We start from the raw sequence: 24,264 nt of genomic DNA on the forward strand, positions 1-24,264 counted from the left end.
ATTAAAAAGTCATCTGTACATCTGTCTTGTTGTGCACCATGTTTTTAATTACATGAATTACCTCTGAAAAGTCTCCATTTTTCACATGTATCTTTGCCATACTGTCCAGCCACGTTTTCCGGAGCTCTGGGGTACTTGCATAGGATTTGGCTAAACTGTACTGTAGATCTATCAACATTTCTGGATCCTTTTCATGTTCTTTCATTTGAGCAGTAGCCATAAGCACTGTACGGATTCTCTTTGTCAAATCTTTGACTTCGGAAGGAAAAGCAGTTGCCTGACACAAAACAAATCTAATTAGAAGCAAATACAGAACTAAAAGGTGTTCCAGGCTTTGCCAAAGAAAGACTATCGCTACCCTTTCATCCAACACTCCACTTACTGCCAGTCTGAAAACGCCGAGAACACAGGAGGTAAGACTAACTAGCTTTTACTTATTGAACTCAGACTGCATACAGTGTACAGCATTTCGTAGGCAATTAGAGGCATTTCAGTCTGGGTGTGCACAGAGCCGATCTCTCCTGGTCATGCGCAGGATGCCAGGTTGGCTGTTCCCGTGCTACAGTGAGGCAGGTACTTTGGCATCCTGAGGAGCTGGTGTGAGAGCAAGACAGAAGTGCTCTGTGCATGCAAATGTCCCAGGATGGGACCGTAAACCACGCCTGAAGTATTTTTCATGTCATTCAACATCCAGCTTGTTAGTCTCCGATATGGTCACTCTTCAATTCCTAAAGCACCGAAGGCATTTGTAGAGCTTTCCACCACAGGAATGTAATAAATGGAGAAAGAAACACAGGCTCCAGTGTGATCCCCTGCTCAGGGCAGGGCCATCATTGAGTTAGAGCAAGGCTTGTCTGGCCAAGTTTTATAACCTCCAAGGACAGAAATCCCACCTCCTTTCTGGGCCCTGCCCCAGGGCTGCACCATGTTCTTGGGAAATAATTTTTTCTTTAAGTAAAGTTGGAATTTCCCTTGCAGCAATTCGTGCCCATTGCCTCTTGTCCTGCCGCTCCACACCTCTGAGAAGAGCCTGACCTCCTCGTCTCTATGACCTCCCTTTCGGTAGTGGAAAGCAGCAGTTAGGTCCCCCCTCAGCTTTCTCTCCTCCGTGATAAGCCTGGCTCACGTTCCCTCTCCTCGGGCTCCTGCTCCCTAGCTATCTCTGTGGCTGTGCATGGCATCCTCTCCAGTGTATTGAAATCTCTCTTGTACTCTTGCACTTATATAAATACATAAACTGGATATAATGATGGTCTCATGATGTAAAATATGAGCAGCAGAGTATGGCTCAGTGAAACCCTTATAAACACCTGTGTACAGAAGAGAACTGAGGTTTTTGCCAGCTATATCCTAACTATAACTTTGTTAGCACAATTCAACACCTAATTGAGGTTCCCATTCCACCTTTAGGTCATAGGATAATCACAGAACTGTAAAAATGCTTCCTGTTTTCCTCTATCCTACCTTGGCAGCTACACTGTGTGCAATGGAGCAAGCTGCAGTGATGACATATTGTTCAATGGGTTGGGCAGAAGCTGTTAATTCTAGTGCAAAGACAGACAATTATTTTCCAAAGAAATGCAACCATTAATCTCCATGAAAGAGTGCTTTCTTAATATTACTGACACTCAATTAATTAAAATTAATTCCTGCTAATTATTACCTTCAGGCAACAGAAGTACCAGACCCCTCCTTGTCATTCTTCTCAAAGCTGAAAGTTCTTGGAAATTTTGGACACCCTTGCAAGCAGCACACTTTGCAAAGCGTATCCTCAACTGCACACCTCCCTCCTCTTGGTGTAAGGCCTCACGGATGGAGCATGACCTGCCTGTGCAGCTGGCCCTATTGCTGTTGGCATAATACTTGTTTACTGAGCAAACACAGCCCACTATGAGCTTATAAATCGTAGTTCCAATCATTAGCCCTACCTTTAAACATGATTTCCTTGAGTGCCTCCCCAGTCTTGCATTAATGGCTAATAGCACATGATGTGTTTTAACATCTCCAACTCACCTTCATAGGCCTGTCACTGTTTGCAAAGTTGTTAATGATGAGCAAGGAGTCCTGAAATCTTGTCCCACCGCTGAGTGCCACATCTGCTATTAATTGGCTTACTGCAATTATTATCTGTTGGGACAGGGTAGGGGCTTTATTTAAACAAGGCCTAATAGAGGAGTTTTACTGTCACAGTTACATAAAATGCTCATAGGAAAAAAACCATCATGTCTTTCCCATAACATAAGCAATGGTGGTGTTGTGGCTTTGCTGTCACGTCTCCCAAGGACAAATACTCTCCAGAGGACCAAACTGCTTTGCTGAACAGCGAGTTTGCAGAATTAACAATATAACAATCGTATACAAATCCCTCTTTGTACATTAACTAATGTAACCTTCTTCTGTGATTCATTACAACCCAGACGGTATTCATCTGCCCCACTAGGTATCTAAATTTGCTTCAAAAAAACAATACTGTAAAAGCAGCTCCAGGAAAATCCCTTCTCCTGCCTCCAAGGCAGCTCTTCCTGCTGTCCTTTCCACCCCATCCCAGCCAGCCTCTGGGGCAGAGATGTGTCTTGTGTCTGTGATTCCAAAAACTCAACAGCTTGGAGTACTTGATGGCAGTGTATTTTACCCAAAGGGCCCTGGGCCAATCACTGGAAACAGGAATTAGGCAAAGCCTAGAAATCAAGAGGATTTTTGTCCACAGAACAACGGCAAGATCCTCTGCAGATATGAGGTGACATAGTTATATTCATATATCTGTTCATTAAATCTGAGGCGTCCTGCTCTCTAGCTTTTCCCCAGTCACTGACCTGAAGATGCGTTCTCAGAAATGTTCTCCTTTTGGTGAACTCAAAGTTATTTCTCATCAGGAGATACAGAAGAGCCGAGGCTTCGTTCCTCGTGGAGGACACCTTGGAAGTGCAACACTTCAGGATCTCGTAGCAGAGGGCAGCGCACATGTTCACCCTTCCCTTGAAAAATGCTGAGGGAAACTTCACAAGAGGCATGCAAATATTAGAAAATACACCACTAAATTACACCCACAGGGCTCAGATGGGCGGGGGCATGGGGCAACACACTGGGCTCCAGCCTGGACAGCCTCAATAGAACTTCTGCCAGAGTTCTGAGCCTGAAAGTATTTGTGGGAATGAATTCAAGGCCTATTTTTAACCATGTTTCCTAGAGCAATGTGAACTTTGCTGTCACGCTTTTTGGGGATGTGCTTGTGTATGTCCATCTATCCCCTCCCCCAACAACTTTTGGGTTCATTGGCAAATTGTCACCAAATTGGACAGATAGAAGTTTTATGTTCTTACAAAGCCATCAACACCAGCAGCGGGGCAGAGAGGAGAGGTCCCATGGACATTCCCACCAAAGGCTGCCATCTGGGACATTAGAAAGTCTGCCAGAGCCCACCCAGAAGTCCGACCTCACTGGGAAACATGACCTGCGATGCTCGCATAGCAACTTCTACACGTCCCCCCAAAGAAGCCTAAAATCATGCTTGCCATCACGAATGCAAACAAGAGACTTGCTTGTCCCAGAGACCCTAAAATACACAGTGACCTGCCCTGGCCCCCCAGACAGAGCCGGCCCCAGGGAGCAGCAGGATCAAGCCAAACCGCAGCGTGAGCTACCTCGGTTAGCAACGGGGCTCAGAGATTTGCAGCAGGGTGAAGAAAAGCAGAAGGGGAAGACCAGCACCCCATACTGCCATAGTACATCTATCACCTTACCAAACACCTACTTCCAAGCACATCTGTGGGGGCAAGCTCAGCCATGCCTGAAAAGCAGAGAGCTGCAGCGGTGCCCTGTCCCGGCAGGCAGCAGCCTCCATGCAGGGCTTGCCGGAGTGGGGACCGCCAGCGCGCGTCCGGCTGGCCGCGGTCACGAGAGGTGGCTGTCGGGGCGGGGGCACCGCACTTGGCTTCCTTCCACCCTGGCCGCAGTGGGCTGGGTGCCGGGAAGCAAAACAAGGAAGGGTTTTGTGCTGGCACGCAGCCACCTCCACAGCTACCGCAGGGACCTGGCTGGAGAGGGCTGACGCCAACACCTCCCGGAGGCAGCGGAGGCTGTTTGGGTATGGCACAGCGGCACTCTGCTCCCTCTGGTGCAGCTGGAGACCAGCCCCAGGGAATCTCCTGGCACAAAGAGGCAACAGAGACAACCATGGTTTTTATCTGTTCAGAGGAAAGATGTGCTCAGTTCACTCAAGACCCAATGGTCCTCATGGGGCATGGTTCATGAGCCACTTCTATCTGCCCCACTACCTTCTCCCCATGGGAGATGACAGTAAATACTGTCAAGAGTATTCACTCACATCCTCCAAGTCAGAGCCTGGAGCTGTTACCGTGGCCCTCTACTCCTTGCATTAAGTATATATGATTCAGAAAAGCTTGTAGGTACTGCTGTGGCCACCACCATGTCGTGCTGGTGAAAGGGTCTCAAAACAGGAACCTAGGAGCTGTGGCTAGCAAGAGTACACCATTGGGATTACACCGAGCCACAAAGGTTACAAGGCAGAATGAAGACACTGACCAAATACATGGTGTTCACTGCCTCTGGCCAAAAATATTTTTAGAAAAATAATGGAAGAAAGAAAAGAAGTAAATAAACATCATAGTAACACAGGGCCAAGAGGATTATGTGCACACTTGGGAAAGGAGCTATGAAGTAATTGCTGCCTGTTGTAATGCAATCCTTCTCCCATAGCGAGATGGGGTCACGCTCAGAACTGGGTTTAGCCCAGAGTGACGTGCGATTGGGTATGCACGGGCAGCGCACGGGCACCCAAGAAGATATGGCTGGCACTTGCTCTCAGCAGGGACCACTGCTTGCCTGCAGAGGCTTTTCAGACATTTCCAACCCAATGCTAGGGAGAAAAACTTTGCCTGGGAATCTGCTGCAGCAGAAGCCCAAGATCCCTCCCTGTGTGCTCCCCTCCACATCGCACCAGCTCTGGAGGAAAACCTGTGTCCTGTTCATAGGGAACCTGCATCCCTGCGCAGCTCCTTCTGGAGACCAAGCCCAAGCAGATGCAATTGCTCCTGGTGCCAGGTTCGGGGCAGCAGACCCAAGGGTGTATGCCTGCAGGAGATCTGGCCAGGTGCTGCCCGAGGCTCTCTAGTTGGCAGGAGAACATGAGCTGGGAAGAGCTGCGAAACAGCACATGTGGCAATGACTCTGTGTGCGCTGGAGGAGCACACTTCTGATCCAGCCCTAATACAAAGGGCCACAGCAGGAGTCAACGCAGCAAGCAGCTCCCAGAGAGGCCTCGGCACAAAAGGCACGTGAGGGCAGGGCAGCCACAGTGGCAGGCAGGACATGTCAAGTGTCCTTCACAGCTGCCTGGGAGGCTGTAACGATGCTGCATCCTGAAACCAAATGGGGAGGGAAAGCACAGCTTGACATGGTCAGGGGGAATTGCTAACAGACAGGGAAAAGCTTCCCAAATTGGCTGTTGCAAGAAAGGAGCAAGGCTCTGCCACCCTAGTCCTTCAGGGCCTGGGATTTGTGATGCCTCTAACGTGCCCTGCTAGTGTCCATGCACCAAGGGACAGGCAGGCACGGAGCGGGCAGCTACATAGGGCTTCCATCACACTCACATCCACATGTCTGAGCTGCTCTTTAATGCAGGGCAAATTATCTCAGCCCCCTCCTCTGTGCATGTTTTCCTTCATAACCTTTAATTTCAAGACCATTCCCAAGCATGTATATATATATTTATCTGTAAGGAATGCTCTGAAAAGAAGGATTTAGTTGTTAAGAAAACCTAGAGTATAAAACAAGAGCAATCTAGCTTTTGTTGCTTCTTCCCAGCTGGTAAAACGGAGACAGCTTTCTTCCCAAATTCCCAGCACACATGCATGCAAGTGAGATTCATTCTAAAACCAAAACCAAACATGCAAGCAATTATAGAACTTGTTTGTTCTTTGCTTTCTTGCGACATTTTTTTTTTTTTTTTTTTTAAGTCTTTTGCCTATCAAGTAACCAGATTTAATGCAGAAAGTAAGCTATTTTTAAGACAGATTTTGGGATGCAGAATAAATCTCAGGAGTTTTTTCCCCTCCAGCAATCATTTGCTGTCACCCTAGATTAGAGGGGGATTCTTTTCATTGTAATTATTAGCTACAGAAGGCCATAAAAATGACAAATTGTCTATTCTAGCTGCATCAAAGGTATAACTCACTTTTGTTTTTCTTCAAGTTAACACTAATTTAGAGCTAACAGTGATATGCAACCCAAAACAAAGCAGTGCAGCTTTCATATTTCAAAACAAACTTGTAGGAAAACATGCCATCCTTGCACTCATCATGAAATGCAGTGACCCCCCCGGCTATTTTATTGTCACTTTGGGCCTTAGAAAAGCCCTTCAGAGGACTTAAAAGGAAGTTTGGGACTCGTGGTTATGGAGTTGGCAAAGAACACACTTCCTTATAGATACCATCTGCTGGGCTCATATCTTGCTTTTACAGAAGCAACACTGTGTCCTGTCATAGGGGAAATGTGAGAAATTAACTGAAATCAATGTTTCATATCTTTGAAGACCACGATGCCAAATTCAGCGTGGATTCAGGCTGGCATAAATCCAAGAAAACGACCCCACTGCCTGTCCTTGCAGCAGCCAAGAACGCAGCCTGCGTTGCTGTCATCGGCATTTTGGAAAGCGAGCGTGGAACCCCTGAAGGGCTCCAGGTTTTGAAGGCTGATGGTGACATTAAATTGAGCAGGTGTGCAGGTTTGGCTTCGCATTTAAACAAACGCAGAAAATTTGCCAAGAAGGCAAGGAAGGTCTCTTATTTGCTATAGGCACAAAACAAATACCTCTGGTTAAACAAACTTTCAACTAGTAAGGGGAAGAGACGTGCAGAGGCTGTGTCTGAGTGGGGTGCGTGCAGATCTGCAGCAGGACGGATCCCAAGGCTAAGCAGATCACAGGCAAGCAGAAAACTCAAAAGAAAGACAGAGCGATAAACGTGTACTGGACCCTGTAGGAAAACTGAGTGATTCCTGCCAGTGCCAGCTGCCAATCTAGCAGGCTTTAAGAAGCTCCATGGAAAAACATCTCGTAGGAGACCACGCTGCCTAGAGCCAGACAGGTAGCTAGCAAGACTTCTGTATTTTCTGCTTCTTGTGTTTGCTTAGGACAAACCAAAATTCAGCCCTAGACATACTGATACTAGCTCTTAGCTTTGCTGTGGGGTTATAGTAAAAGGTACATAGTACAGACTTTTTCCACCTTTGAAAAACAGTTTAGCAGTCTCTTTCTTTAATCAAACTTTGCTCTGCAACTAAGGCAAGACCTCCTTTGGAAGTAACACTTTGCTGCGTATCATTCACAAACTGTGCTCTGCTTGGCTGCAATCTCACGCCACATGGATTTACCTCATTAATGAAGTGTTGCATTCAAGTGATTTGAGAGGTTTTAATTCATTTTGAATTTATGATAACCGTGCAGCTTGGAAGGAATGGAGTTTGCATGTACATCTGGTCTCGAAAATGTACTTATGAGAAGCGGCAGGTTTTGACAAGCATGAAGGGAAATGTCAGCAATAGCATCAGTCACTGCTCTTATGTGGTTAGCTGCAGCTTTGACACTGCTTGAGCTCAGGGGATTAAACAGCCTCGCTGCGTACCAGGGCTCACAAAACTGTAGAAAGAGGTTCAGCAAGTACTACCCTCTTTCAAACACAGCAGGAGAGGAGCAGCTTGTCAGTACAAGTATTATTCAAGCAATAGCATTGTCAGCAATATTGACAGTTTGGGGCAAAGATTCAAGAAGCACCAGCTTTTGGTTGAACAGATACTAATCTTTAACAGCAGTTTTGTGACCAAGGCAAGTGAGGGGATTCCTCGCGATTTCTCCTTTTGTTTTGCGATATCCAACAAATAATAAATAATTGTTGAAACAGATAACTTAACCTGGGCTGGTTTTTAAATCAGTGAAGAAGTTGTTTTCTAAAACACATCTCCAAACAGCACAAAATATCAGTTTAACAGGAGTTTAAGCGTACTGGTCTCTTCTGTCATACCTATATAAATTCTCCTGCACCTTTGGAGTCATGTATTACATACCTTGCTAATGAAAGCTCTCAGAGATGCGAACACATGCTTAAGAGCTGCTTCTGACTGCCCGTTTTTGAGAAAAGCCAGATGAATATCAAAAACCTTCTTCATGAGTGGATTGTGGCCATCGTTGCTTAAAAGCTGGGTCTGGAAAGCAACAAGAGAATTTATTTTGCAGAAATGTTGTGCGTGAAGCTGGAAACAACAGAGATAATTTTGCATAATTAATCACATGAATTCTTAAGCCAGATAAGGAACATGGCCTTCAGTAAAAATATAACCAATAAATGTGACAACCAGTACAAACTTACACTAGTTGGTCAGAGGTTATTTTTATAGCAGAGAATAAAACAAAAATATTTTATCACTTTTGCATCACTAATTCCAAAACCTAACTCAATAATCTGTACAACTTTCACCAGTTGCCTAGAGTTATTTTAAATAAAACAGGTTGTTACCAACATAACTATCACACTGTTTTTTCCCATTTCTTTTTATTTGTCTCAATAAGTGTTTCATTTGCAGCCCAAAAGAGAGAGAGAGAGGGGAAAAAAAAGACTATCACGTCTTTTCACTGGACAGATTCATAGCTGTAGTAAGTCAGTACACTTCCCTTGCCTCCCGCAAGGTTTTGACAGTTTGCACCTTCTGGAGATATGGTAAAACAGAATTACTTGGAAAGGATTAATACAGTTTGGTGTCAGAGTTATCTTGCCTGTGCCTGCCTGTCATCCTTGCAGCCACTGCGCAGGAAGCCTGGCGCATGGTGGCCACCCAGCAAGGATGTGGATGCCCCGCATCGACAGGAGATCAATAGCCCCTATCTCATTGCCAGCCCAAGCAATCCTTGGGCTGGCTCAGATTTGTCTTTTGACATCCTATACACATCTTGTAGCAGAGTAAGTTTAGGATCCGTACTTTTAACTGAACTCATTTACTCTGGCAGCAAGAACAGCATCAGCACTTTTACTGCAGTATAGAGCACACTTCTGTGCGGTAACACTGTATGACCATAAAAGCAAAGCAGAAGCCCACTAAAGCGGAAGGGAATCCAGTCTATCCTGTGGTTTGAAAATCACATTGTTTTGTGGTTCAGCCATATTCAAAAAGAGGCAACTGAGAAAGTCAAGCAAGTTTTAACTCTTGCATCTAAATCCTTCTGCTGTTGCCAAACTTTTAAGAAGCAATTTAACGTATGCACCAGGAAGGCTTTTTTGCTCTGTAACAGAAGTAGCAGAGGATATGATGACCTTTCTCTTCATGTTGTTCAATCCATCTAAAAAGGAAATCTTCATTGTGCTTACTCTGAAATCCAGAGTTGTTCTTGTAACATTATGCAAGACACATTGCTATGAGCAGGATTCCTCCAACCACACTTGGGGGAAGAGCTTTTCTGGAACAGTATTTCAATATTTTGCTGCCAGCCTGGGGTTCACTTCACCACAGAGGCTTTGATTCTTGTAGATGGCAATGACTGCTGGGAGTGTCAATCACTATATGGAGAAGACTTCTACCAGTGTTACTGGTCCTACCTGAACTGGTAACCACAGCTGGAAAGCCTCAGCCCCAGAGACATTCATGTACAGCAATTCAAAGAAATCTGGGCCTCGCTTCTAGGTAATTTATGGTAGAAAACAGTGACTGTTCTGAGAATGCTAGACCTTCATTTCCCTTTCCTCTAGTCCCTCCTTTCTATATGATGTACATTTCCTCTTCTTCTATTTTTGTAATGCCTACGCTCATGGTATAACGTCCACGTAATTTTCTCTGGTCTTGCAGTTTTGAAGAAATTGCAAGATTGCATAAGTGCATAATTACTCTGAGACCCCGTGAAACACTCAGCATTTTGGAAAATAAACAAGCTGCAAATGATTTGTTTTTGTAAAGCCTTCCACAATCTGTCACTCTAGGAGAATGGATCACCAAAATCAACACGCATACAGAAATACAGCACACTTTTCTACAATACTTTGGATTTCAATGCTGACCTTGAAACTCTGAGTGAAAAAAGAGATGGTGTCCAGGACTGTCAGGCACACTTCGGTGGCAATATTGCCCTCCAGTAACGCCTGGTGCACAATATCTGCTTCTGAGGTGCCTGCATCTGTGGATGGAAAGCAAATCAAGAGGAAACAGTGTTCAACACTCCAGCTCCCACAAGATCTAAATGCTGATATAGATAAAGTTCTCCCCTTGCACTTCATTGGGTTCGGGAGACGAGGTAAGAATAGCAAGATGCTGAATTTGCCAGCTCCATTCAGAGAAGCTGCCTCAGCCTGATGCCAACAGGGAAAACCAATGTCAGTATTTCCCCTTAATCTCACTGTCTGTAAAGCCGGACAGAGAACGAGGTGTCCAAGTTGTATCCTGTCCTGGTTTCGGCTAGGATAGAGTTAATTTTCTTCCTAGTAGCTGGTACAGTGCTGTGTTTTGGATTTAGTAGGAAAATAATGTTGATAACACACTGATGTTTTTAGTTGTTGCTAAGTGGTGTTTATACGAAGTCAAGGATTTTTCAGCTTCTCATGCCCAGCCAGCAAGAAGGCTGGAGGGGCACAAGAAGCTGGGAGGGGACACCACCAGGACAGCTGACCCAAACTGGCCAAAGAGCTATTCCATACCATATGACATCATGCCCAGTATATAAACTGGGGGAGCTGGCTGGGAGGGGGATCGCGGCTCGGGAACTGACTGGGCATCGGTCAACGAGTGGTGAGCAATTGCACTGTGCACCACTTGTTTTGTATAGTTTAATTCTTTTAGTATTACTATTGTCATATTATTATTATCATTATCATTGTTTTTCATTCCTTTCTGTCCTATTAAACTGTCTTTATCTCAACTCACGAGTTGTTTTTTTTTTCTTTCCTGATTCTCTCCCCCATCCCGGGGAGGGGGGGGCAGTGAGCGAGCGGCTGCGTGGTGTTTAGCTGCCGGCTGGGGTTAAACCACGACATATCCGTAGAGGGGAAACAGCAAGGTGCTTCAATGGGGCAAAATTCACCCACGTGGAGAGGCACAGAGCAGATCCCAGCCCAGGTCTCTGCGCAGGGCAGCTCCCCTCCCTGCCCTGCTCACTACCCAAACCAAGGCGTCGCCTGCACACACGCTCAGCCAAGGAGCTGAGCCAAGACAGACGAGAAGAAAAAGCCAGGCAAGTCCTAAGTCCCAGGGGTGATTTTTAAGGGGCTGGCTTAAATGTCACCCCCACCAATCTAGGAATGTTGCAGGGAGGAGCGGTGACCACTGTAATTCTGCAGAGTTTGACTATCCTGAAGCAACAAGCAGCAAGTGGAAAATGGCTACATGCAGTTTTCAGCAGGCTAATACTCCATGGTCCCATCTCGCTCTGCTATACATACTGTGGTTGAGTGTGAAGGAGGTCTCCAAGCTGCCCAGATGCTGGAGCCGCACCTGCATCCCTCCAGCTCTGCTGCGGAGCGCTGGCATCGTCTGGGATTTCCTATCGGCTCCCGTGTGCTTGGATAACCAGGCGTCGTGCACCCTGCAAGGGGAAGTGAAGACTGCAGGTTTGGACAAGCAGCAGCGGCCACACCACTACAGGATTACATGAGGCACCAGGATGGAGACCTGGCCTTCCTCCAATGCAATAATCTCTTTTATCCTGGACAATCCCAGCAGGACTGACCAGGCTACCCTGGTCTTGCCTGCGCCAGATGGCCCTAGAGCTAATGAAAGAGCAGTGCTGCTGCTCAGCGAGCAGAGATGCAGCCGTGACTCACGTCTCACCTGCAACCGACTGCGGGGGACACTGCCAACCTGTGCGGGCAGCCAGGAGCGCCTGGGCCTGGGGATCTCATGCAGGAGCTGGAGGAGAGGGAAGGGGCAGGATGCTAAGACGAGGGGACTCTGCTCGCGGTACGGCGCTGAGCAGAGTCCTGGCCCCACAGGCTTCCTGCCCGCTTGCGTTTGCCTGGCGTGGGTGTGCACGCTCCCTTCCTGCCTCGGGTGCGGCAGGGAGCACAGGGACGGCTCCCCCACCCCGGCCCCGGACGGAAGAATACAGTACCTGGCAATATTTCTCTTCCCCACGTATCTGAAGTGAAATAAACACACTCTAGAAAGAAAATAAAATATGGATCTGTTACAGATTCTGCAGATCAGGAACGATCCAGAACATTTAAAATCTACCCTATCCTTGTCTGCAGACACACTCCTTCGTGCATGAAGGTTTCAGTCTGTATTTACACATCACTTGACCTCACACTCTCAGTTTCCAAACCCTATGGCACATCCCTGTCTCCTCACCCATTTGTTCCACCAAACCTGCTGCAAAGCGGAGGTTGTGCTGGTTATGGTGGGAGGCTGTGCTGTGAGCCCTGCTCACCCGTGGGTGGTGGGACACCCTCTGCACAGCCCCGACCGAGCACAGGGCACCGCCACTTCACCGTGCTCCCTCAATATACACCTGTTTCTCCTCAGAGGGAGGAAGAGCATTTCATTACAACCTGGCCAGACATCTCTAGTGCTGCACAGGACCACGTGCACCCTGTGAGGCACACTGTACTCATGTCTTCTTCTTGGCCAATGCCGCCCACACAAAGGCACAGTGTTTGAATTGCAGCCTCATGATACTCACTCCAGAAGCACAAGGACATTGATCAGCTCTTGGGGGGAGAATTTGTTCCAGTAAGCTAAAAGAGTATCTGAAAGAAAAAAAACAACCAGTGCACTGAGATTTAAAAAAAATTAAAGGGGGACCTTACAGACCAAAACTGCTGCTAATGGTCTCTTGTCTTTCTGGCTGCCCCCCCAGTGAGCAAGAGCCACCAACCTTCAGAGATCATCTTCACAATGTAGAGGTAGCACATCAGGAGCATCCGGATCTCAAACTGGTCCAGCCGGCTGCAGTGCGACACGCTGCTCCTCGTGGAGCTTCTGCGGATCTAACGGGACACAGATGTGACATGGAGGCCAGTGGCCGCAGGTGCCTGGGCTATGCCCGAGCGGAGCGTGGGGCCAGACGCCATGCAACATGGGCACAGTAAACCCGGCACATACCAGATGTGCCAGTGTTCCTCCTGTCCCCCTACATGTGCACCCCCACAGCACCATGCTTTGGAGTCATCTCATCCTTTGGGGTTGTTGCCCATCCAGTGATGAGCAGTCTAGAAATCCTGGACACATGGCTGAATGCTTCTCTGCCCAGAAAAAAAATGTCTGGGCAGAGAATGATGCCTTATCCAGCAAAATGCACAGCAGCCCTGCTTTCACTTCCCCTGCTCTTTGCAGCATCTAAGCTCCTGAACATTTTTTAAGTCAGTTCTTGTCAAACAAAATAGTTCATTAGGTGTCATAGTTTAAAGCAAGAATCTAACTTTCTGTTAAAGACGTACACTTTGAAACAAAATGTCAGTTATTAAAAAACCAGGAAATTTCAGCTTAAGAACTTCCCCCCCCCCGATTTTTGGAAGTGTCTCTTGTTTTTCCTCCTACTAGTGACTTAGGCAAAGATAAGTGAAATCATGCTGGTGAGTCAATCTGTGTGGGAAACACTTGGGCATTGTGTGGTGGGAAACATGACTTCTAAAGCTTTACCAATTTTTTTTGTATGCTCTGTGCTTGCCCTAGCCGTATCCTCTGACAAATGGATACAATTAAGCTCTGAGCAGGATGCTTCTCTTAAAGCTGTGCCTCACATGTTTGGATAGCGATCCACAGATCTTATTTGCTGTTTATTCTGGGACAAGCTGTAGATGTAAGTCATAATAAAACGGAATTAAACATTCAGTTTAGAGTTGGAGATACAGTGCTATAGCCAGAACTTTGCTGTTGACCATGCCAAACTATGAAGTGAGCACACAACTCACTCCAGGGGAACAGGCGATAAGCAACGTGTCTGCCTCTGCAGAGCAGCGTTAAAGTTGTGCTTCTCCATGTAGCATTTATTTTACATGGTTTTGTGGATATTGCACTCCCTAACAAAAAAGCTGTTTTCAACGACTCTGAAAAACGTACCTTCAAGGACACAGAAGAGGATGTGTAGCTGTGGGGAAGAGCTGAGCTGCAAGCGGTAACGCTTTCTGCAAACCCCGCCAGCAGGGTTGAAGCATATGCTCAGAGCTTTGCTGAATATGAACAGTTTGATAGTCAAGTGTTTGGCTATACTTGGTCTTGTAGCTTCATGATTCATGTGGGAGAGCTTGAAAGGCCCCACCTCTTCTAAGCATGTCAGGACACAGCCAGCAGGAGCCCAGATAATCTTTGCCTTGCTTGTTGTAAGGGCCAAAGTTTTTAAAGATGCATCAATGATTCACGCCAACCCAAGACATCTGGAAAGTGCCTTGAGGAAAACCAGGGGCTGGTTTGCACAAATACCTGATTTCCATGCGTGCAATCTGCCAACAAGAGAGTACACCCTGGAATAGTGGGGTCAGAGCTCTTTGTGGTGTGACCATGGTCACCTTCTGCAAGTTTGGGGCTGTGGTTATTAGCCTGTGCTGATTTTTCTGCAAATACCTCATCTTCTCTTAAGTCAGCGGTCACTGGCAATCTCACATCACGGTGCTTTGCCTCCCAGCTGTGTGTGGAAACCAGTTCCCAGCACGGTGCACTGGGCACTGGCCAGGCTCAGACCCATCACGCACAGGGAGCACGTCTGAGTATGGATAAATGCACCATGGGAGCAGAGATTTTCCCCATGGATTTTGCCTGTCATCTTTGATAAGTAATTTGTCAACAGTTATATTTTTGGCTCAGAAATGTTTGAAGAGGGAAAGCATACCAGACCTGTGAGTCTGAGATCCTCTGTTAAACATGAATCTGTTTGTTTCCAAATAGAGATATTTATAAGCTGGCTTTTGAGAGTGTTACCACGGGGAACTCCTTTTCCCTCTCCCTTATTTAACACAGCCCACAGACTCGTGCAGTGAGCACCGCTCTTTCTAACCCCAGATACGTTACATTTTCACTCTGATCCGGGGAACCGGTTGCCCCCTCTGAGTTCAGGGATCCTTTTGAGTCCTCTCGCTTTATTGCATGGCCATTTGGAAGTGCTGCTCCGCAGGCTGAAAAAAAACCAAACCCCACAATTAACTCCTTTGCACCAGCACTCCTCAGTGCCTCACAGACAGTGAGCGGAGGATGCGATTCAGACAGCACAGATGGGGCTTGCCAAAGCGCCATGTCAAAAGCTGATCAATCTGGAAAGGACAGTTGGGGTGACACCATGTCCAGGGAAAAGCATACAAACACTGAGAGGTCTTTTGGCAGATGACTATTTCAGATTTTGGGTAACGGGTTTTGGGTTTTTGGGGCTGGTAACAGTTATGTTCAAAATAAATGGGAAAGTTAAAGTTTAGAAAAATTAATTTACCTGGATCTTTGTCTGCAATCAGGCTGGATCTATTTGAGGGGGATGCAAAACTGCACATGAATTCATCCCTGGATGCCTGCAAAGCAATATAAGGCTTTTGTGACCAATGGAAGATAACACCTATTCTCTTATAGAAGAGAATAATGAAATAAAAAAAGGTGAATTAGAGCAACTTCTAAACCGCAGAGGAAAAAAAAAAATCTATTTCATTACTTCTATAACAAGGAGGCAAATGACTTGGGGAGGAGTACAAAGAATAGCAGAACATATTAAAGTAAGTCATAGCAGTTTTTTCCCTTTTGCTTTTCATCATTTGCGTTGAAATTTTGAATTGTTTTTCTCAAATGTCTTTTTGTTGTTGTTGTTTTGCCCTGAACAAGGAGGGAAGTCTAGTCTGCAAGGCTAAGCCTTCCTGGGAACAACACACAACCCTCAGGCAGATGGGCAACTCCCCAGAACAGCTGCTGGAGTCCGAGGCTGAGTCCTGTTGCAACTCATTGCACTTGGAGGGACTTACCTCACCTCACAGCACTATGCATACCGTAAAGAAACACGTTAAACGATAGGCAAGCAAAAGGGCAGAGACGTTGTACCCAGTGCTACAGACAGAACAAAGTCACAGGAAAAGCCAAATTAAAAGAAACAAGCACATTATGGGGCTGTAAGGAGAAGAAAACCACACTTATTTCTAAAGCTGAGCCTGGCTGCAGGCAGTGGAAGTCGCACAGGGGGTGTGTGGGGAGAGCAGGACCGAGGAGGAGGGCAAAGAGGCATCGCTGGGCTTTACTCACGGGGCTGGAGGCGGCTGCACAGGAGTAGAGCGCCTCGCGGCTGGCCACTCGCTGGAGGTTCTCCAGGAGCAGCCCGAACAGCGGCAGGTAGAGCTGGGCTATTTTGGCCTGCTGGTTCTGAAAAAAGACAGTGTAAGATGTAGGTAAGAGCCCAGGCTTTCAATGGAGCAAAAAAGGGAAACTCTTGAGCCAAAACACAGATATATAAAAACACACTGTATGTGGTGTCTGAGGACATGGGTTGGTTTGGCTTCTCATCTCCACTTCCAGAGCTGCCAGGTAGATATTACCCTTTTAGCAGCAAACTTCAGGCACTCAAGGATTTTGGGGGCTGAAAAACATTTCCAGTCATACAGGATGTGTGACAGACTAAATCCCGGATTTCCTGACTCTTTAACTGGCACTGCATTCACATAGCTTGATTTTCAAGTGCAACACCCAGGAGTAATGAAACAAAAACATTTGCTCTTCGCCTGGGGCTGGTTATTGCTTCCAGTCAGGAATTCTCCATAGCAAATTCTTCTAGTTAAAACAGTTTGTAGGAACAGATTAATTTGGATTAAGCGATACAGATCAAAAATGGTCTGGTTGACGTTTTCTAAATGCAGGGCTCTTTTACATCCAATTCTTTTTTGTTAAAAATTTATTATTCTGGACTTTACAGAAAGGTTAAAAAAAAAAAGAAATTTAAGCCTTGCGAATTGAATGGTACATTTTGGCCAATACAAGAATCCAATTTTTTCTTCTGATTCAGTATGACAAAAGATAAAAGAAATCTTGAAAACACCTGTGGGTTGAGAAAACCCTCTCTCAGCCATTGATGGAGCCAGAGTTTCCTTGGCTGGAGCGAGACTGCAGCAACAGACCCTGCCACACTCGTGCCCGTGACGTGATTTTTTGCTTTGGTGTCTCGGGACACCAGCTAAGCGTCCTGCCCTGGCTCCAGGCAGTTTCCTGGTCACGCAGCCCAGAGCAGAACACATGTACAAAAATCCAGTGGGACAATTTTAAGACAGGTGGTGTTTTTGAGGAGGCAGGGAGAGTGCTGCACGCCGAGGGGGCAAACAGCTCCTGAATTAGTGTGAGGGTTTTCAAGCACCCAGCAGAGCAGAAACAGGCTGCCTCTGACCCAGTCTGGGCAGAGAGCTGGCAAATCTCTCCTGAAATATCAAGTCTTGCCAACGACCATGGGCTGCAGTTTTGTTTGCAGGCTGTGCACGTCACCAGGGATCCTCACTGCAGAGAAAAGCAAGCCCACCTCCCGCTCAGCCCTTCCAAACAGAGAGGGGAGAGGAGAGGAGCTGGCTCTGGGTCCATGCAGAGCACAGGAGTCCCGGGCACATTCGGGTCACTCCTCCCACCCTTCATGCCCAGGAGGCTATACACATTCCCAGATAAAACTCAGGAATGCAGCACACTAGGAGCAATTTGAGGAGCTAAACCCTAAACAGAGGCATGTTTTCAGCCTAGAGCACGGACAGGTAATGTCTGCACAGGTAGCTGGGCACTTTCAAGGACGTATGGGTCAGCAGGGAGCAGCATCAAGAGAGAAAACAAGCCCATCTCCAGGCTCTTTCAGCAATCACACTGAGCCTCTGACTGAAGAAAGCTGAAAGCCACCCAGCAGAAATCCAACATCTCATGAGAATCCACAGATCCTCTCCTCTGATTCACTAATTAGTAAAACATGCAGCTGACTTGTAACAGAGATCAGTCCTGTTTCCTAATCACAGTACATTAATGCAGGATATTAATTTAAGCCCAAGACCAGAAGAACATTGACATTGCTTAATTTTGTTGAACAGCCTCTTGGCTAACAACACTCTCAAGTTCCTTAATGGCTCAGGGCTTTATTATCTAAATACTCAGCACGAACAAGAGCGATACAGTTATTTGACTGCATTGTGTTCCTAGATCATTTCTCAGAGCTATTACTGTTATGCCATAACTATCAGTTACTTACAACAGTTCCCTAAAAAGTAATGAGAATACCCTTGGTGCACCATGCAAGATCTAAAACTCTGATGTGTGTTTTTTCATGAAATTCAAGAACATTACGTTTAAAAGTGAACAAAATATGCCTGACCTTGTGCTGGTATCTGTTGTCGAAGGCATGCTTTATCAAGAGATTTTTTAGGACTGAGATGGCTGTATATCTGATATCATAGTTGTCCTGCAAGGCAACAGAGGCTTCTCTGAGAAGCATCCCCACCAGGAAATGATGCCTGCAATACTCATCAGTTAAACTGTATTCAAGATTTACATCTGAAAGAAAGAGCAAGACAATGGTTAAGGGAACTGTTCGGAGGATCTGTTCAGAGCAAGACATAACGGTCATGTAAGCCACAACAGTCTGTGAGTACAGTTCATCACTCTCTCTCCTACAGTGCACTGATCTTTCAATAAAGCCTGAACTGACTGCAGTTTTCTCCACCACTGAGTTAAGTCATATCAAAGAACTCGGTATCTTCCAGTTCAGGCTAATCATTAATTTCAGCCCTCACCGTTTCAGCAGCAGCTAAAAGGATTTCTGCAGTGTGATGTTTTACAAAGCTTGGCACTCCAAAGAGTAATTTGTAAAGTCAGAGATGGATGAAATGTGGAAAGACAGCACGATTTACTGCCTGGGGGCTGCTTTGCTCCTGACTGGGGGTTATCCTGTAAATCCCCAAACTACCCAGGCAGCGGAGGTGCCAACCTCCATGGAGCAGCTGTGAGGGTGGTAACGGGCAGTGGAGACGGTGCATTTATCACAGTCGCCTAGCCCTAGCAGTGCCGTCTCTGCAGCTTGTTCCACATTCTCCGTGAAATCTGCGTTCCTTCTCGCCAGGTCAGAGAGCAGAGAAAAGGCAAATAGCCCTGCTGGGATGAGGGATGCAAAAAAGGACATGGTGCCAAGTGACCACTACTGCATCCTCCAGGAGTTCACACAGCTGGGCTTTCCAGCCCTGCTGCAAGGACCAGGGAGCCAGGGCAGGGTTCCAGGCAGCTGCTTGCCAGAAACTGTGAGACTCCCTTAGCTTCCCACCAGCAGATACTGAACACAACTCCTTAAAAGCTGGACTGACTGCCAGGAGAAAGGCAGCTCAGTACCAAATCACCTTGGTTAACTTAACTTGTACCCTGCATGTCACATCGATTCGGGCTATATACTGTGATCAAAGGAGCGGCTGCTACAAGGGTAAGTCATCGTTTCCACTGACGTGCCTGGATAATGCAGCAGAGAAGCGACAGAGACACAGATTTCAGTGCAGGGTGCGTGTGCACTTGGGCTGCTATGAATGACCTTGCCCTGACACCATTACCTCTGTCAGGCAACCCATATACCTAAGCAGAGCCGCGACAGGCACCGTTTGACTGTTGCTTTAAGCATCCCAGAGGGACAACCCCAAAGCTGTGCGTTCTTCCCCCAAAGGGTACAAATGCCATGTGCTCAGCTCAGACTTCTTTTTTTAAAAACCCCACAGGTGTGAAAGTTTTTCTGTGGTAAGGCAGAGTGCATAGACACAGCTTCGAAAATCCCAGCCAAAGGGTTCCAACAGCTCTGTGACTGCAAAAGATATTTTTAAGTTCACTGATTCATAAGTGACATTTACTGGTTTGTGAAAGCCTGATTCAGAGGAAAGAGAAAGCAATCTGGAGCATTATTTAGCTTTCCTTGTTAGTCATGTTAGCAAATGCCTAAGTGTCACACATCACGGTTATTTCATTAGTTGGATGCAAGCTAATTGATTGGAAGCTGCATATTTAATTTGACATTAGAGGATTCAGTGATCCCAGTTGGACCTACCTACTGAAGTGAACCGTTCCACAGCAAATGAAAAAAAATCTAATTCATGTGTAAAAAGAAAAGGGACAAATAAAAAGACAGCAAAAATAAACGGGAATAAGTAATGCTCTAAATCTTGGAGAAACAGGACAGTAAGTCATGTTTTAATATTATTTGTAAGGCTATTGCTTAACTTGTAGCTTCTGTCAATCTCCTGGGTTCTTTGCTATCACAAGGTTTCAAAAACAATTCTGTGCTGCTGGCTGTGAGGACAGGCTCGGGGGTTTGCTCTGGCTGATGAAACACACATGTCCCCCAGGTGAGGCAGCAGGGACGCAGACCAGCAACCAGCCCCTTATTAGCTGAGACATTTCAGAGAAACTGCTCCATGATGCAATGCTCCAACGCAACGGGATGCGGTCACAGGGCTGTGCTCTGCCTGCAGGCCCGTCTGCACCAGCTTCTGCTGCACAAGCCCTCTTTACCCACCTTCCTGGGGGCTATTCCTTCTTTTCCCAGAAACAGAGTAGTAGGGAGCTGGGCATGTCCCCTCTCTTCATCCAAATAAGCTGATAAAGAGGTGAGGCACGCCAGCAAGATATCTCCTCGGTGATGCGCACATCATACCTCCCCATCTCTGAGCCCGCTGTCCCCTGTAATCACAGGTCTGTCCACAAAAACAGACAAGTTTGCAACAGAGATGCATCACTACATGTCTCTACCATGGCAGGCAGAGCACAGGCACCACTGCAAAGGCACTTCTGCTACCTGAGGATAGGCTGCTCTACTGTCAAGAGATGTGCAGGAACCTCAGCTGGTAGGTCCTAGTCACAGTAAAACAGAGGAGGAAAGATAAGCTGCTCTTACAGCTTCTCAGTTTAACCATCGCAAATGCAAAGGTGAATGTTAACCAAGAAAGGGCATCCTTATGTTATCATGCCACGAATAAGCAATGGGAAGGCACTGTGGTTGTGTTTTTCTCAGCCATTTCTAGCAGTGCACTTTGTTAAACTATGCCAGGCAAGTAGCCAAACTGATGTAAGTGTAAGAGATTAGCAGCTGGTCCAGAAAGCTCTGAGCGGTCAGAAATATACCAAAATAAGGGAAACTTCACAGTTACTGCTGCTTCTGCCACCTGGATGTGTGTGCAACCACTTTGGGACTTGTATGGCTGCACCCAGATGCACAACCAAACATCCCCTTGCCTCCATCAGAATAAATCATAGAACCATAAATCCACTGGGCTTTCACATGGGGGAATCCCAAACCTCACTCTCCTCTCCGGTACTTATCTTGGCCAGGCTACTAGCACCCAAACCTGCCAATCTTTACTGTATTTATCTAGCACAGATGAGAAATCGGGACCCAGAGAGAATGAGGCTATGTCTATAGCAACCTTAGGAGGTCAGCGAGGCACGCTGCTGGGCTTAGCACTGTGGTCCGCACTGTCATTGCTAGCAGAGCTGCAGCCATCCACAGTTGCCTCAGCTCAGTCCCTTGTAAACCCCATCTGCCCTGTGGTGAGCAGCATCATGACCAAAGGGGACATGGTGTGACAGCGAGAGCAGCCTGGATATGTGGTGGTGCCACAGTACGTACGCCCTTGGTATGCACTAAGGATTGGCATGGGCTCAAGTTCTCCGCTGGCTGCCTTCAGCCCAGGCTTGAGTACAAGCTTGAATGCACTGTGCACCGCTATACTCTTCTTCAAAATGAAAGCAGAAGGTAACCTAAATCACCTTCTTGTGGCCACAAAGAGAGCTGGCAGTGGAGCAGTGAATTCAATCTGTTCTCCTGTATCTCCATTCTCTACAGCACCAATCGATGAGACACCCTGCTTCTCAGGGGATGCTGACAGTCGTGGGAACAAAGGATTACACTTGCACAATTTGTGTATTTACTGAAATAGGGACAGTTTCTTTCGGATATTGTTAGTCCCATGCAAACTCAAATACAGGAAATACTGAAAAGACTGATTGCATACCATTCTGGAGCAAAATGACATAAACCTGCCAGAACAGCGTCTTTTCCTGAGGTTAATGTAAATCAGGCTAACCAGGACATGAATTTCCTTAACACCAAACCAAATTCCATCTGGTCAGAAGCCATCAAGACTAATAAATTATAGCTTTCTAGCCAGTCTCTTGAGAAAGGACATACCTTGAACTCTTTGCAGCTTGGGTTTGGAAAAGGTCATTGGTAAGTTCAGAGGAATGTAGTGCTCATGATTGCAAATGGTTTGAAGAAATTCAAACTTGTATTCAACCAGCAGCTGAGGAAAAAACAAAAGACAAACATAAACTATGTTTTCAGTTTGACTCATTTGCTTCCAGTTCAATGTGTTTGTTGCACAAGGACTGGGGAATCTAAATAGCATTTGGTAAAACAGTAATAATTGGCAAATTTTTGTGTTATTCCCCTTAAGTGTGAGTGCATGTGGCTGTCACTTGGGACTTCTTTACCTTTTTCATCCAGACTATTAATCAATCTCTCCTTCAGTTCTGACTCTTTACATTGTTTGAAAGCTTAGCTGCATACAGGCTCTCGGCCCAGACAAAGAGGTCTCTGCCTCCAGAAGACTCTGCAGGAACAGTGTCTAAAAGGCCTCCAAGAGTCATATAAAATAATTACTACAGAGCTCTGACTGCCGTAGATACGTACAACTGCAAACCACCTTTCAAGAAACATACTGCTTACCTTAGGGTCTTTTGGGCTGAATCCAGAAATGTAATCATTTATCAAGTTAAAAACAAATCCTCTGTCCATAAAGGTCAAACAACGCTGGAGAAAAAATAGCAACATGTGACCAATCATTAAAAATAAAAGCAATCATCCTAAATCATCTCCATACTACTGTCCTGCCAGCAGCCAGATTTGATCCTCTGGGCCACCGCTGACTTTCCAAAACATACTTGATTCTGCTTCTCTGAAATTATTTGGATGACCTCACTTAAGTCTCCAGTGGACAACAGAAATATTTAAAATGAGAGCACACATATTTCCTCTCAGGTTTTGAACAGTTGCTAGGCATGACTGAAAACCTAGATAACATATAGAGTATCACAGTCTCTCTCTTGGAAAGAGAAAGTTTCTTTCCTAGGAAAGCTTATCCCCTCTATAGTTTTCATCATTGAAGAAACCAAAGAGATGATAAACACATTTGTTTGCTTGCTGCTTATTTCTCATTGTTGTGGTTTGGCTTTTTTTCTGATAAAAGCCTGGGAGAAGAAAAGAAACTGCTGACCTTCAGGAAGTTAGCCAAGCTAAAGTTGACATTCCTGGACTCTTCAGGGATTTCGTTATAGCGAATGGTCACGTGAGGAATGATGGCAAGCAGCAACGAATGCAGGGCATGCTGGTAGGAGTCGGGGAACCGCTGGCCTCTGGGCAGCTGAAACCAAAAGCACGTCCTACACTCAGTGCTGCGAGCCAGCAGCTGGGGAGAACCAAGCGCAGGCACAAGTTCCCTTTAGCATTTGTTTATGTTGTTTCCTAACAGAACATTGGCACAAAGACAGCACTGGCTGAAACTGCAGTAGCTAGTAAAAGAAAGGGAGGCTGCACGAGCCATAAGGAGGTCTGGAATTTTTAAATTACAATTGAGAGTGAAAAAGGGAAGAAGGGAAAAGTAAAGTGGAAAAAAAGGAAAGATCTGGCTAGCTGTTCAGCTTGTCGGGGTTTTTTTAAATAAAGAGTTACATAGTTTTTCAGAAAAACTTTTGGAGGAGAGCTTGTTTGTGATGGCTCTGGAATGCAGCATCGAACAAATTTATTTTTACCTTGATTTTGTTTTCTTCCAGTAAGTACATTGCCATTGACTTGGCCAGTGCTTCAAAGAAAAACCACGAGTACTAGAATGAACAAAGAATACTATTATTTTTCTCAGCAGGATTGAACATGTTTTACTATGTGGGGAAGCAGCAGTGTGGGAGGGAGAGCGCACATTCAAATGGCATTTTGTAAGCACAGCTGTGCTTGCACAGCTACCTTGGCATGGGTGCCTTTGCTACCTGAAGGAGTCCTGCCAGTCTTGGGGTGGGAATAGCTCCATCCCCTCTGCACCCCAATGCACCCTGCAAGGAGCCAGCAGAGTTTGGGGTGCAAGCCCTGCAAAGGCCCAGAGAGGCGGAAACTCAGTCTGCCTCCTGTGAGTCACCCTTCACGTGTGGCTTAAGGAAAACAGATAAAACTGGCAAAATGAAAAGCCCTTTGCTGTGTCCTGCCATGAGCCTTAACACAGCCAGGTTCCCTGCAAGAATTCATCTCTGTTGTAAGGGGAGAACCTCAAGGATGTGCAT

At 46.2% G+C, this 24,264-nt stretch overlaps 1 protein-coding gene across 3 annotated transcripts in view; it reads right to left on the bottom strand.

The window, feature by feature from the left end:
• The window catches only part of DOCK11 (dedicator of cytokinesis 11), an 84,830-nt gene that overhangs the window by 14,102 nt on the left and 46,464 nt on the right, over positions 1-24,264 (bottom strand). Inside the window, exons 27-44 of one of the 3 annotated variants that reach the window (XM_050901564.1) lie at positions 23,746-23,817; positions 23,211-23,357; positions 22,664-22,747; positions 22,127-22,238; positions 18,284-18,462; positions 16,198-16,314; positions 15,407-15,482; positions 14,995-15,098; positions 12,866-12,977; positions 12,671-12,737; positions 12,101-12,148; positions 11,821-11,898; positions 11,433-11,575; positions 10,059-10,174; positions 8,080-8,217; positions 2,814-2,996; positions 2,014-2,127; positions 62-277 (exon numbers count right to left, since the gene is read on the bottom strand). In XM_050901564.1, the coding sequence (XP_050757521.1) occupies positions 62-277; positions 2,014-2,127; positions 2,814-2,996; positions 8,080-8,217; positions 10,059-10,174; positions 11,433-11,575; positions 11,821-11,898; positions 12,101-12,148; positions 12,671-12,737; positions 12,866-12,977; positions 14,995-15,098; positions 15,407-15,482; positions 16,198-16,314; positions 18,284-18,462; positions 22,127-22,238; positions 22,664-22,747; positions 23,211-23,357; positions 23,746-23,817 (2,106 nt within the window). The remainder of the gene's footprint in view (positions 1-61; positions 278-2,013; positions 2,128-2,813; positions 2,997-8,079; positions 8,218-10,058; positions 10,175-11,432; positions 11,576-11,820; positions 11,899-12,100; positions 12,149-12,670; positions 12,738-12,865; positions 12,978-14,994; positions 15,099-15,406; positions 15,483-16,197; positions 16,315-18,283; positions 18,463-22,126; positions 22,239-22,663; positions 22,748-23,210; positions 23,358-23,745; positions 23,818-24,264) is intronic. The other 2 variants (XM_050901567.1, XM_050901566.1) reach the window with 2 other exon arrangements.

This window comes from Gymnogyps californianus, chromosome 9 (assembly GCF_018139145.2).
Source record: "Gymnogyps californianus isolate 813 chromosome 9, ASM1813914v2, whole genome shotgun sequence".
Lineage (NCBI taxonomy): Eukaryota > Metazoa > Chordata > Aves > Accipitriformes > Cathartidae > Gymnogyps > Gymnogyps californianus.